This window comes from Globicephala melas, chromosome 12 (assembly GCF_963455315.2).
Source record: "Globicephala melas chromosome 12, mGloMel1.2, whole genome shotgun sequence".
NCBI classification, from domain to species: domain Eukaryota; kingdom Metazoa; phylum Chordata; class Mammalia; order Artiodactyla; family Delphinidae; genus Globicephala; species Globicephala melas.
The window spans coordinates 5,264,750-5,279,386 of NC_083325.1; the positions used below are offsets into that span (position 1 = coordinate 5,264,750).

Consider the following 14,637-nt stretch of genomic DNA (forward strand, 5'->3'; position numbering starts at 1 on the left):
ACAAAGAATCAACAGGTCTTGGGGACTTACTGCATCTGGGGTTGGTGGCATAGGAAAGCAGGGAAGAAACAAGAGCTATCTAAGTCTCTAATGTGTATTTGATGAAGTCAAATGACTGGGTTTTAGGTCCTAAATATGTCCTATATTTCCCTTCTGATGAACATTATTAGCCATCACTGAACTTTTATCCTTACTCATTGCTTCATAACGTATATATGCAAGATGGCCCCCGTATTTATTGAATCAGATATATACAAATTGAATGTAAGAACTGTGCTTGTCAGTAGTATTTTTGGCTGTTTTAAGTTTACTTCCCTCCTTAGAATCGTTAACTATCCCATCTTACAAATAGTCCCACTTAAAGATAAATGTGAAAAGACTCTCAAATGAGATTTGGCTAGCTAGCTCCCTTTTCATTTTCATCTGATCTCAAAACACAGGCTCCCAGTTTTGCCATAGAAAATCCCTGGTCTGTATTTGCAAATCCCTTCATTAGTTCATCAGCTCCCTGCGTATCCACACTATGAAATCAAGAATGACCAAGGTGGGGACTTTCCTGGCAGTCCAGAGGTTAGGACTCCGAGCTTCCACTGCAGGGGGGTGCGGGTTCGATTTCTGGTCGGGGAACTAAGATCCCACGTGCTGCATGGCATGGTCAAAAAATTTTTTTTAATTAAAAAAAGAATGACCAAGGTGAACCGATCCAAAACTGAAAATTGTGAGTGAGCCTAGTGTCTGCACTGTCATCAGTTTAAATGATAAATACTCTCTAAGTGAATTATTTCAACAGGATTCCTTTCCAGGTCACTCTTTCTAAAAATTCTATCTGGATGCATGCCGGGAATCCCTATTTCTTGTGAAGTAGTTATGCATGTGACTAGCTAACTAGAAGAAAGAAGTTAATCCAAGACCTTAAGGCAAGTTGAAGTTCAGTATCTTCCTAAATGTTAGTTATTTTATAAATGTATAAGTGATCCTTGTACGTGTTGACTAAACACTGAATACTTTCTGTAAGAGCTTATAAACAGGAAACACTGCTTGCCTTTGAATCCTGGCTCTGTAACTGCAGCCTGGCCAATTATTCAACCTCTCTTCGCCTCAGTTTCCTCATCTATAAAACTAGATGATGGTAATAGTCTCTTCATCGTGGATTTTTGATAAAGTAAATGAAAAATTATAGGGGAAATAATGACAGGTCCTGGTACCTAGGGAACAATGAATAAATGTGTACTATTAATAGCAGTAGTATCAAATGTTTAATGATATTTAATAATATGGGGACACAGGTTTTTTAGTTTTTGTTTTTAAAATTCAGGACAATGTGTAATTTCTTTTATTGTATGATTAGAAATAAGGGAATTCATTGTGACCTTTGAGAGCAGTTGTAACAGTTTTTGTTTAATCGACATAGTTGTTGAGACAAGAGTATAATTGTGTTGCTTTGAAGAAACACAGGTGAAAGGTAGCATATACAGATGAATTAGAAGGAACAAAATCACCAAGTACACGTAACGTGAAAACAATTCCAATACACAGGCACCCGGAGAACGTTCATATAATGACAATGTGAGAAAAGCATGGGGATAAGGACAGCATGGCAGTGCTAGGGGTGGAGGTGGCTTCCTCTTTCTTGAGGGATCTTCCGTGCCCACCAGAACCACAAATGTCACCCTAAAATGACATCTCAACAGGGTCCACATGTCCTGGGGTGACACAGTTATAACTGGCAGAATCCTGATGACCCATGGAACATGACAGCATTTAAAATCATCTACAGTAGTCATGATTCCGTTTGTTTTATAATAGCTTGCAAATCGGTGGTTAAAGTTGAATTCAAACAAGAAAAATCCCGAGCACCCCCTCGGGCAGAGACTAAAAGACCCTATCTGACTGGTGGTCTGTTTTCTCATCTCTCCCAACCATGTTGTGCCTTTGTGGGTTTATCCAAATTAATCTGGACTATACCCCACTTAGGGGTATAAACTGGGAGTTTACCTCTCCCTATGACTATGTGACAAACACATTACATAATTTCTACATAGTGGTACATGGAGTGACAAGTTAAAGTATCAAAATTTTCTCCCCACCCTTCATTACACCGGATTAAATGCTACATCTAACCAGTGGGGTGTCTTTATCTGGACATGCAAACAAGTGAGGAAATTGACAGGTGGTCAGGAAGGAAATGTTTGTCAAACTACTTTTCTGCCATCATTGTGTGCGCAGTGATACACGGAGGGAGTGGAAGCAAGGTGCCTTTGCACCCGAGAGGAGGGGCACGTCCTCACGGACTCGTTTAACACTGTCTGGACGTGCCGAGGATGGGAAGCACAGTGAATGTGGCGTGGCTTCGTTTTTGTCTTGAATTCTCTACACACAATATGTCCCCCTGTTGCCTACACCCAAGACAGATCTTTTCTCCCCCTGCCTCCAATCTATGAGATGGACCACTTTGACTTGATGGACTCCCCGGAGCCACACTCCAATACACTGTTCCCTAAGAATATGATTCAGCTTCCGGTTGTTAACAGCAAACTCAGGTGACCCAAGTCTCAGAGACATGCCTTACTTGGATTTTTCCTCCTTAGTCTTACGGTGTGCGTGATCAGGCCACGGAAATTCATGGCCAGACAGTCGTACTTCAGTGAGAAATCCTCTTCCTTTACATCCGCTATTCTTAACACGGCGTTTAGGCAAGTCAGCTTGCTGCGAGAACTAGTAAGACAACCTGTTACTTTCAGTGCTTATTTTGCAATTGCAAACTTTGTGGGAAGGGAAGGGGATGCTTTAACTGAGACTGCAAAATACCTTTGAGTTTGCTCTTGCAACACTTGCATTCTTGCTTCACCGAAGTTCTCAACGTTGCTTCCGTTAACCTGCCACAGGATGTCAGCCATGGTCTGAGAGCCTTTCCCAAAGCAAGCAGAGCACCTTAGGTTTGCTGGTTTTCCTGGATGAGAAGGAAAGCGAGTCCCCAATAAAAGTCCGTTCTGCAGAGAGGACTTAATTTAATTGCAGGTGAGAAAAAGTCATTGAACGTCTAGTGTGTGTCATGAATTGATTCCCATTTCCTTTCCTCATCTTCAGCACCTTCCTGCTTCTCTGCCCTCGCTTTGCCACCTTCTCCGTCTCCCATCGTTTTCATCACACTCACAGTTCAGGTTGAAGCCCAGGCCCCTCTCCCCTCTCCCCTGCAGTGGAAACTGTAGAGGCTTCACCAATGCCACGTTACAGTCTAAGATTTCCCCTTACTACGCACTGCCATTTCCTTTCCTTTTGTTTTTTTAATTGGAGCAGAGCTGCTTTACACTGTTGTGTTAGTTTCTGCTGTACAGCAAAGTGAATCAATCAGCCACCTGTATATGTGTATATCCCCTCTTCCTTGGATGTCTTCCACTCCTTTCTTCTCCTATGGAATCCCCTTCATCTCTCTGTAAGCTACCTTTGTCGGTAAAACCGTTTCACCTGAATCAGCCACAATCCCACTGCTTAATCGTCCAACAAGAGCCTCTCCACTCCCACTCCTGTTAATTTGAGATTTCCTCCTTTCAGAACTAAAAGCTTAAGGGCTGATTCCTGCCTTGGGTTGGGTACTCAGCCATCCTTTACTGAGTTCTTCGTCCCTGTGTCAAGAATTAAGCATCTGAAGAGGGATGAGGAACTTAGAGTCTCCAGGGAGGTGACAACGGTATAAGCAAACGATCAGAACACACGGTATTCTAGTGTTTTAACAGAAAGGTAGACGAGTGGCATGGGAATACAGAGGGAGACGTCAGGGCAGGGAGCAGGGCTGGTGCTGGTGGCCCTGCACCAGAGCCGGATGCTGGCTCTGATCGTGCTCCCTGGCAGGTAAGGAGGCGGGCAGGGGGATTTCACGGAGGAGGGGGCACTCGAGCTTCATGTCGACGGGTGGGAAGGAGGGCATTGGCGAAAGCAGGGAGGAACGTGGAAAACCCTGCAAAGCAGTAGAGCAGCTCTGAGGCAGTCAGCGTCGTTTTGCTTTACGTGCTAAGAACTTTGATTTTGACCCCATTCTCTCAGGGAACCAGGACAAGCAGAGACGGACAGAGGCATACAATCTGGGTTCTCCTCCATCACCATTTATTCACGCCGCATCCTTGGGTATGTCATTGAGCCTCTCTAAGCCTAGGCATCCACAAGCATAAAGTGGGGACGATATCTACCTCCTTGGACAGTTGGATAGAAGTGAGAGGGAAATGAGGTAGCACACATGAAAGCACCAAAATAAGTAAATAAAATAGAGCCCAGTGCAGTACCAATGTAAGTGCCGTACGTTGCTGTGACCACATATTCCTACTATTAGCAAGGGCCCAAGGTGGGTGTTTCCAGATACGCATCTCATTTAATCCTCACGATCCGCTGTGGTAACAGCCTGACCCCTGCTTGGGGAATTCAGAACAGGGGTCATATGGAAAGATGTTCCAGACGAAACGTTGACAGTATTCTTAAAGTTTTCTTACCAATTTCCACTTCCTTTGTTTCATTCTGTGGAGGGGCTATAATTACTGGAAGCAAAGAAAAGCTTTGCTTATCTGAAATCAAAGAGAATATAAATATGTAAATCTATATAAATACTTAAACATTTAAATGTAAATATGTAATTAATTAAATATAAATATGTAAAAATATAAATATGAGGCAAGCATTGGGTGGTCATCAATACAAAGCTTGTATTTCCATATTTCTGTCCTTTTTCACATGATGTTTCTCAGATTTTTCTCGTTGTGATCCATGGCAACAAGACACATGCACACACACGTGCACACACGCGCAACAAAAACGTTCCAGCAATACGTCTTCTTACTACCTATGATGTTTTTTGATATTTTCTATTCTCTTTTTATCATCAAAACAAATGCCATCCGGAGCATTAAATTAATTGCATGATGCAGCAATGGTCAGAAAACGACGATTCTACAGGAAAAAGCATAATGAACGCTACAGGGACGAGTTCAAACGACTCCTGAAGTGATAGACACGTTAAGTCCACACTTCTGCTCACAGCGTTCCACCCGTGTGGCCCACCCTATCAGGGAGTCCAAATGCCTGTGGCACTGACGCCTAGACACGGTGAATGCACGGCTGCGTTCCCGCACCCCTTGATTCTCATTTATTTCGGGATGGTGTGATTAAGGACCCCTGCAGGTTTTGATGTTGAACACTGAGAGGTACTAACACAAATGTGGTCCAGCGATGCTTAGGTTACAGCGGTGGGGCACTGGAAAACTACAAACCAAAACTCCTCTCCACAACTGCTCTGCCCTGAGGAATCTGCCAGACATACAGGTCCTGCTTCATCTCCACCCATAGATCAAGCTCTGCTAAGGAGACCCCAACTCTTTGTAGATTTAACAGGCTTGACTGTGAAGTCTCACCCCTCATGGACTTTTATAGAATTTAAAGTAATTTTGAAAAAAAAAGGTAGAATTAAATGACCTCCTTAAGGTCCTGGATGATGATGAAAGCATTGCAAATCGAGATTGCAAATCAGCCAACAATATCTATGTATCTCTTTATAAAGCTTCTCACTCAACTTCTAACCGGCTAGTCATGACAGAGGTGAAATCGATTTTCCTCTATTTACAGAACCTCTGACAACAAACTGCGAGACAAAGAGTTAATCTTGCTCTCCAAATAGTGGTACTGCCATTCAAAAAAACGTTAGGTTAGCATTCAGATCACATTATCTTTGAAAAATGAAGCCACAGAGGACAGAACAGATGTGGCTTTGGATCAGCAGCGTAATTTCCCTCCAAAATGTCTTACATCTTGATAGTGCATTTAGAAAATCTCTTTGCGTCACATTAGAAAATACACATAAGATGAGTCAGGAGGAAGTTTGGGGAGGAGCATGGAGTACCGGCAAATCAACAAGAAGGACACAATTTCTGTCACGTTAGCTTTTTCCAAGTATTGCATTTTGTTGAATTCAGTAGCTTACCAATAACTGTGAATGACCTGGTTGCAGTCACAGTATAATTGACTCCATTTTCATTGTGCATAAATTTACATGTATAATCACCAGTGTCCTTGCTGTTTGCACGGTCAATCAGCAAAAATGACTTGTGTGCTCGGTACCTGGGTCCTTGAAGAACTTCACAATTCTGAAATGAAAAGTTCCAGTCCACTTTCAGTAATTCTTTACTTCCACCTATTCTGATGGTGTGATTTTCATCTATTTCCTGCACGTTTCCTTTTACCTTAAACCACTCCACAGGCGCTGTCCAATTGTAGAGGTCAATTGTAGGACAATATATTTTGGAATTTCTTTCTGATCCAGATGTTGTTGAATATATCAGAAAGTCTGGAATATCACAACCTGGTTGTTTTTTATAAATGGTGACATTCACATATCCAGTCTTATTGGAGGTAGGACTATGAAAATAAATCAAACAATTTTTTAAAAAGTCACTTAGCGTTATAAAAAATAACTTAACCCAGCTCTAACTTTTACTTAATATTGCTTTTCTTCCTAAAACAATTGACAGATAGTGGTTCTTCTTCTAAAATAATCATTAAAATCTAGAGTTTTAAATGCGTTTTGTTACATTTTAGGTAAAACGCAACCCCTACAGTAGCCTTTAAAATGATTCCCTCACCATTTCTGTATACGCTGTACGTGCTGATACGAGACCTGATATAATAAAGATAATTAGTATTTATTAAGAGTTTACTGTGTATCTCATTTTATTCTCATAGCCACGCTTTGAAGTGGGTTCTACTATCACATGTATTTTACAGATGAGGAAACAAGGATGGAGAAGTAACTTACCAGCAATGTGCAGCTAACTAGTGACACACCGTGACTTTGAAACTAACGCTGTCTGACCTCAGAACCTAGGCACCTAACTGTACCCATCTTGCCTTTTGACTTAGTTCATCTGACACCTTGCACGTACCAAACAGGCACAAAATCACAAGAGTTGGCAATTTACATGTAGAGTGAGGGACTTGTGGGCCCCCAGTCTCAGGTAAACTTCTTGGGTTTGCCCCTCACGTGGGAGGCACGGATGACCCCCCTTTTACACCCATCATAAGCCTCCTGACACCCCACATCTAGGCTGCTGGTTTGTTCTGATTTGGAGCCCAACGTGAGCAACTGCTCTCAGTTTTCCTGGTCACTAGAAAAGCTAGGTCTTTTTCTAATTGGGCTACAACTTAAACCCTGTCATTATACATCCAGAGAGTTCACCATCACCTAAAGCCCAACCTCATGGTGTTCTTCAGGTGCTCTTTTATTCCAATCACTTTATAAATTCAACTGCTGCAGAGAGGTCTAGAAAGAGAAGGGAAGTGAGGCAGCTCAGACTATCAACTCTGAAAGACAAAGGAACAGGACTGGATAATACCTTCTGATAATGCAAGTATAAAATCCGGAATCATTGACTTTGGCTGGGAGAAACTTAAGACGTTCCCCTGAGGCAACTACACGACTTCTTCTCTGGGTGGTAATATGTTTGTTGGTTTTTGAGTAATACCAGACCACAGGGTACCGAGATTTTTCTTGTCTGGGACATCTCACAATTAAAGCCTCATTTTCCAGGCCCCAAGATGATTTGCCTGCAAATAAAAAATATGTATAAATATCATCCTGAAGTGATCATATAAAAAGGGTTACAATTTCTGTATTCTAAATATCCCCTTCTAGGATTAAATTTAGAAACTGGTCACACTTTGAGAAAGAATAAGTAAATGATCTAAGATCTTTTAGGAAATATTCTAATGGATACACAGATTAGTGACTTAATTTGGAGCTAGATCCTTCACATTGCTCCAAAGGAAAGCATCCATGTCATCTACACAAAGTGTGTTGTCAGTCAACAAACGCTGTCAATACCTTCTACGTGCAGGCACCGTATTAAATTTTGACGTATTTGAATATGTAAAATTAAAATTATGCTATATTTGTTATGGGCATATATATATATATATATATATATATATATATATATATATATATATATATATATATCCTGATAGATTGGTGATGAAGAATGACTGCAGAGCATAAATGAATTTTCTAGGTTACCATTCAGCTAGGGCAATTGGAAGCAGGCAATTTAAAACTAGGCAAATGTTCTTGGAATTACTTAATTAAAAAAATTTTAAATGTCAGTTCAAAAGCAATACTTACTAAATGTAGCTGATGTGGAAGGTATGAGAATTGCTGGAATTACCAAGACCCAAAGTCTCATTCTCAGTTTCTCAATCTAGAGCAAGTGTTGGTAACCGATTCTCAAGACGATTCAAGGCAGATCTGTGACACACGATGGGGAGGCTCCCCTCTAGGTGGTTGATGGTATTCCCTAAGATTTATAGTTGGAAAGAGTTGTCAGTATCTCTGACAAAAAGACACCAAAAAATAAGTCAGACAAAATCACAAGCAAAATATTTACAGCCATGATTTTTACTTGCTCAATACCGCCCAGGAAAATTATTCATGAACAGATCTTTAATATGTATAAATATGTATAGGAGCAGACTTCAGACACGTATCATTACATTTATTCCTACTGGACTTTTGGACCACGCAGGGCTCATGACAGCCATGCTATATCACCGTCTCGTGAGAACGTACCGAAGCTAAATTAAGAGGAAAGAAAATGGGTTTCTATTTTTGAAAAAAAAAAAATTATAAAATTCAACAGACCTTAGAAAATACAATATTATAAATGCAGATATGAAACCCAGACATCCACACAGGATGGCAGCTGTGTGTACACACACATGACTCCCGCCTGCCCTCAAGCACACAGGCAAACAAACGGTCATCCCAAAGCAACTAAGGGATATAGGAAAGTTTAGATGGGTAAAACAGTCATCAAATAGTTGCCCTGGACACTATACCAAACCCTCAGAAATGTGTCCCTGCCCCTGCCTATCCCCAAGATTCGCCAAAAGCTTTCTAAGAAGAGTTGAAGGTCTGTGAAAAATAATGACATACTTTTTCTTTCAGCAAAAGGATAACTTAACCATATCATTTTTTTCTTAAAAAGTTAGGAGAGAGACGGAACCAATACAGAAACTGACAAATATAGAATGAATACAACAACCTTAATATATTTTCAGAAAGCACATTTCCTCTAAACATGAATTGTTGATACTTTCCTTATTACGTGTCTGGAAAATTTTTCACTACAGATTTTAGATAAGTAATTGATGCTTACCCAAACTGAAGGGCAGGAGGAATGAATTTCAAGTGAATGACTGAGCTGTGAATAGTTTCCAGATCTTGTAGCTCCTTCCCTGCAGACTACTCACTTGCACGCTCTCTTTTATTTTAAAGGGGAGATACTCAAAGACATCCTTCAACTCACCACTCCACCCACCCTGAAATTTGATTTCTAGCCAAAATTCATGACTTGTTCAAAAGTGCTGGTGCACCATGTACCAAGAATTCTGACCTTGGTACATAAATATTTAGATGTAGGGACAACATTGAATAATCCTTGAGAAAAAGTAATCAAATCATCTCCCTGTTTTAGCATCAGTGACTCAAGCTAATGCTTGTTGTTGATCGCACTGATATTATTACACTGAGTTCCAAATGATCTGGAAACCTTGGGGCCCTCGAGACCGCTCTTCCAGATACTCCTCTGACACTTCATTTAGCAGACACTAGTGAGGAAGGCGCGGCCAGTTATGGCAGCTTTGGTGCAGAGAGTTTCAAAAGCAACATGGGGGCAAGCAATGAGAAGTAAACAGGACTGTACGGGATTCTGCAAATGTTCTGTTTAGGGTCCAGAATTGACACAGTCTCATCCAGAAACAGACGCCAGATACTCAGATTTAAGTCCCTACAGGGCTCTTGGATGGGAAAAAGAAGTTTTTCTAAGGAGTTCAGAGAAATAGAGGGAAGTTTTGAGTACGAAGGCTGCCTTAAGGGGAATGACAAGGAAAATCATAACCCTCAACTCCTGGGCTCCATGTAAAACAAATGCTAACCGCAAGATTTGCTTTTAGCTAGGAATAGCGGGTATGAGTCAATCATGGGTAAATTCGACTTACTTTTAAAACTCACCACATCCCAGAAGGATTCAGGGACTAATCCCAGACCCGTACAATAATATAACAATGAAAGCTAAGCCTTCTCTGGAACTCACTCTATGCCAGATACAGTTCTAAATGACTTACATGTATTAACTCCTTCATTCCCATAACCACCCAATGAAGCAGGCACTACCATTATTATGGCCGTTTTACAGACAAGGACACTGAGACACGGAGAGGGTAAGCAAACCATCCAAGTCATGTTACGCTAAGAAGAGGAACCAGAATTTGAACCCAAGCAGGTTGGCTCCAAAGGCTAGATTCCTGACCACTAAATCATCCTGCCACCAGGTGAAGAAGGTCAAGAGAGGAGGTACAGCCAAAGAATAATTCTAGTAGGTTTTTGGAACCAGTTGACCGTACCATCCCCCTCTCCCCACTCCCCTGTGGTTGGCAATGTTCTTGAACAGGCATCCCTACCTGCAGGGACACCAGTCGTGTGCTCTCAGAGGAAGAGATGCAAAGTCTGGTCACTGCTGGGAGATTCACCACCATGTTTGGCGTCACTTCAAGGAATTAGATCTGTTCATTGTTATTCTTGACTTACTTGTCAAGAACATGAGTTTTGGCACTGAGACCACAGAGTCAGGAGCAGGCAAGACTGGAACAGTGCCCAGGACACTGTAAGCTCTAGATAACATTTTTTTTTTTTTTTCCGGTACGCGGCCCTCTCACTGCTGTGGCCTCTCCCGTTGCGGAGCACAGGCTCTGGACGCGCAGGCTCAGCGGCCATGGCTCACGGGCCCAGCCGCTCCGCGGCATGTGGGATCTTCCCGGACCAGGGCACGAACCCGTGTCCCCTGCATCAGCAGGTGGACTCCCAACCACTGTGCCACCAGGGAAGCCCGAGATAACATTTTTTAATTAACTTTTTTGGAGTACAGTTGCTTTACAATGTTCTGTTCATTTCTACTATACAGCAAAGTGAACCAGCTACACGTATACATATATCCCCTCTGTTTTGGATTTCCTTTCCATTTAGGTCACCACAGAGCACTGAGTAGAGTTCCCTGTGCTATACAGCAAGTTCTCATTAGTTATCTATTTAATACATAGTATTAATAGTGTATATATGTCAATCCCCATCTCCCAATTCATCTCACCATGCCCTTTCCCCTTTGGTATCCATATGTTTGTTCTCTATGTCTGCGTCTCTATTTCTGCTTTGCAAATAAGGTCATCTGTACCATTTTTCTAGATTCCACATATATGCGTTAATATACGATATTTGTTTTTCTCTTTCTAAATAAAATGATACCCACTTGAACATTCTTACACTTGAATACGAACTTATATTTTGTACCCTAAAACATCTTAAAATTTTGAAATTAAATTTAGACATTTATTCATCTAGATGAGGCCACAGTTACCTTGATTTCTTAGTTTTAAATAAGGTTTCAGTTAGAGTTTTAATATCATAATCATGACATCTTGCAGAAGCATTTAATAAAGTCTAGCTATTATGATAAATAAAAGCTACTGTTTTAATTCAGTCCGTTATTCAGCAATGAAGTCCTTTCATTCAAAGTAAAATACTGCATGGTACTTAGCATTAGCATCTTTCAAAGTTTACAGATTAAAATAAAAAACCAAGGACGAGACTGGTGAAATCATTTGACCAAGCTCACCCAGTTGTGGCTGGGTTTGAAACCAGACTTGCTGAACCTCAGCGACAAGGCTTTTTTTTTTTCTAATATCAACTAAAAACAGAGAGAGAGATTAGAGTGGTAAAGCTTTCCTTCTTATGATTGTGACTGGGAGATTAAACAAAATAAGCAGCTCTAATTTCCTTTAAGCCTCTTTTCTGTAAAGAACCAGACAATTCTGGCTTCTAACCACTATGACACCATCCAGCGTCAAAGTGTAATAGTTTATAATAACTCAGCAAGACAAGGGCTTCTAATAAATAACTAAATCCAAGCTCTTGGGCAGGCATGAATTCTGCCAAGTTAAGCAGAAGTCTTCCAGTGCCTGCTGGTTTCATTGGCAGATATCGTCTTTTTAAGACTCCTCAGAATTACTCTTCATTTTCAAAATTAATCTAACCTAATTTGGCCATACATTTTTTTCTGGTTTGGGGGTTACAGTTTTGAAATCTTGCATGTCCCCACATATAATCTAATTCTCTGACATTTCCACTAACAAACAAAAAACAAAACCTTTATTTGCCAGAGGAACATCCAGCTGTTGCATTTGCAACGTGGCACCCAAGTATTTCATAACTTAGAAGATATCCTGTGAGGCTTATTCATTTGTTTTGGCCGGTGTCACAGCTAAATGGAGATACGATGTCAACACACTGCAGAGCTTGGCCATCTGTAGCCTGGTCTTACTTTAAACATGTGAAAACGAGGAAATACTTGTCCTATTAAACTTTTGTGAATTTAAGTGAGTCAGGTTCTCACTCAATAATTCTGACGATAAGCAAATGGATTTTTTTCCCCCTCATTTCATTAGAGAGCATTTTAGACACCACTTTCCTTCTGTCTTTCCTGATGAAAAGGTGCATAAAGCCGGTGACAGATGGGGGCAGATCCTGTGTAGTGTTAGGTGGTCTGCCTGCATCTCCAGAAAAGGCTCTGGGCCCAGTCTACCCACTGTGTCTCCTTTGGTTACACTTTCATCTCTTTGCTGCTTCTTTGCCACACTCCAAACTCTTGGGGCACTCAGCATTTATCTCCCTCCCTCCATGCTTCTTTTGGCCTCAGCCAATTCTCCCCTTCAAAAACTAGAAGCAACTTGTATATATTCAAGGACAAACTGGAATTAACAGAGACTTTATATCTTCAGAACTAAACTGGAGATATAACCCTCCAACCTTCCTCCGCTCCCTCGCCCCTAAGAAAAACTTCTCCCACAATCTTCCTTGTCTCAGTGGTGACGACTCCATCTTCCCCCTTGAGAGTTGCTCAAGCCAAAACTCTCCATATATGAATGGCTCTCCTCTTCCTCATGTATCAGGACATCCTGATAGTTTCATCTTCAAAGTACATCCTACCTACAATGACATCCCCCATCTCCCCGGCCCCACCTCCACGGTCACGTCCCCACCCGAGCCACCATTATCTCTCACCTGGATTTTAAAAATAGTTTCTAACAGTTCTCTCTGCTTCCACAAGTGCCCCTCTTCAGACTATTCCTGACACAGAGGCTCCAGAGATCCTGTTAAAACCTAAGTCAAATCATATGCGCCTCCACTTCCCCCAGAGGAAACGCCAACACCCTTACAGCAGCTATGGTGCCCACATTATATGAGACCACCTGGGTCCTCCTTTCCAGTCCTGGCTCCTGGGTCCTCCTTGAATGTACAGCCAGTACTCTGCACTCACTCTTCCTTCTGTCTGGTCGCCTCCTTCCAATTACCTACAAGGCTAACTTTCTCACCTCCTCAAGTCGTTGCTCCTATAGCACCTGCTCAATAAGACTTAGCCTGACTATTCAATTTTCTTTTCTTTTTTTGCTGCTGAATAATTTTTTTTTATTGATGTTAAATTCACGTAACAAAAATTAATCATTTTAAAGTGACAATTCAGTGACATTTGGTACATTGACAATGTTGTGCAACCAACACCTGTATCTAGTTCTAAAACAATACCATCACTCCAAATACCACGCGGAACAAAGGAAGACAGAAATACCTGCCCATGTGGAATTTTCAGCCTAGTGGAGAAGGAGGACGATATTTATATAAATAAGTAAAAAGTATTTATAAAAGGTTTTACATGGTGATACATTCAGGGAGAAAAAGAAAGCAGAGGAGGGAAGTAAGGAGGATTGGAGAGGTGTGCAGTTTTAGGTAGGGTGACCTGGAAGGCCAACTAGGCAGGTGGCATTTGATAAACAGTCGAAGTACAGCCCAGGCAGAAGGAAGCCTGCTGTGTCTGAGGAGCAGCAGGGAGTCCTATGACTCGAGTGGACAAAGACGGCAGGGAAGTAAGAGCAGCTCGGAGAGGTCCAGTGACCAAGTCGTGCACGGCCTCATGAGTCAGCTTAAGCACTTTGGTCCTTGCTCAGAGAGGTGGGAACCACAGGAGGGAACAAGCCAGGGAATGGCAGGACCTGACGTGGGTTTTAGCAAGAAGGCTCTGGGTGCTGAGAATAGCCTTCGGGAGGGCAAGGGATGAGGAAGAAAGCAAGTTAGGAGGCTTTGTGATGGCCCAGATGAGAGACATGGTGGCTTGGACCAGGCTGTGGAAGTGTAGGTTGTGAGACAAGGTTGGATTTGGGCTGTATTTTGAGGTTTGCTGACAGAACTTCTTGATGAACAAGGTATAGGGTAGGAGAGAAAGATAGTGGCCAAAGACGACTTCAAGACTTTTGCCCAAGCAACTGGGCATAGGGGGTTGCTATTTACTGAGATGGGGGACTGGATGTGGAACAGGTTTTGGAATGAGAGTCAAGCAGTTTTGGACATACTCAGCCTGGCATATCTCTTAGACATACAACTGGAGATGTCAAGACACCAGCGGGCTGTTTGCTTCTGAAGTTCAGGAGACACATTTGGGCTAGAGATATATCATCCAGATATACATAAATTTGGAATATGTCAGTGTATAGATAAGATTA

At 41.7% G+C, this 14,637-nt stretch overlaps 1 protein-coding gene across 1 annotated transcript; it reads right to left on the reverse strand.

The window, feature by feature from the left end:
• Positions 1-1,336: 1,336 nt before the first annotated feature.
• IL1RL1 (interleukin 1 receptor like 1) lies at positions 1,337-9,290 on the reverse strand. Its single transcript, XM_070046852.1, has 8 exons — positions 9,189-9,290; positions 8,156-8,327; positions 7,371-7,581; positions 6,222-6,396; positions 5,963-6,125; positions 4,482-4,553; positions 2,809-2,950; positions 1,337-2,715 (listed from the first exon to the last, which is right to left on the reverse strand). Exons 2-8 carry the CDS (start codon positions 8,214-8,216, stop codon positions 2,553-2,555), a joined length of 987 nt encoding a protein of 328 aa, XP_069902953.1. The 5' UTR covers positions 8,217-8,327; positions 9,189-9,290; the 3' UTR covers positions 1,337-2,552.
• Between the last annotated feature and the right edge of the window lie 5,347 nt (positions 9,291-14,637).

Bases quoted from the DNA above. Each gene is read 5' to 3' on its own strand.
- IL1RL1 (XM_070046852.1), bottom strand. From the start codon at position 8,216: ATGAGACTTTGGGTCTTGGTAATTCCAGCAATTCTCATACCTTCCACA. The intron at 2,951-4,481 runs GTAAGAAAACTT...CTTCTCATCCAG, and splicing joins AACAAAGGAAGTGGAAATTG to GAAAACCAGCAAACCTAAGG. The intron at 2,716-2,808 runs GTATTTTGCAGT...TTGTCTTACTAG, and splicing joins TTGCAAGAGCAAACTCAAAG to TTCTCGCAGCAAGCTGACTT.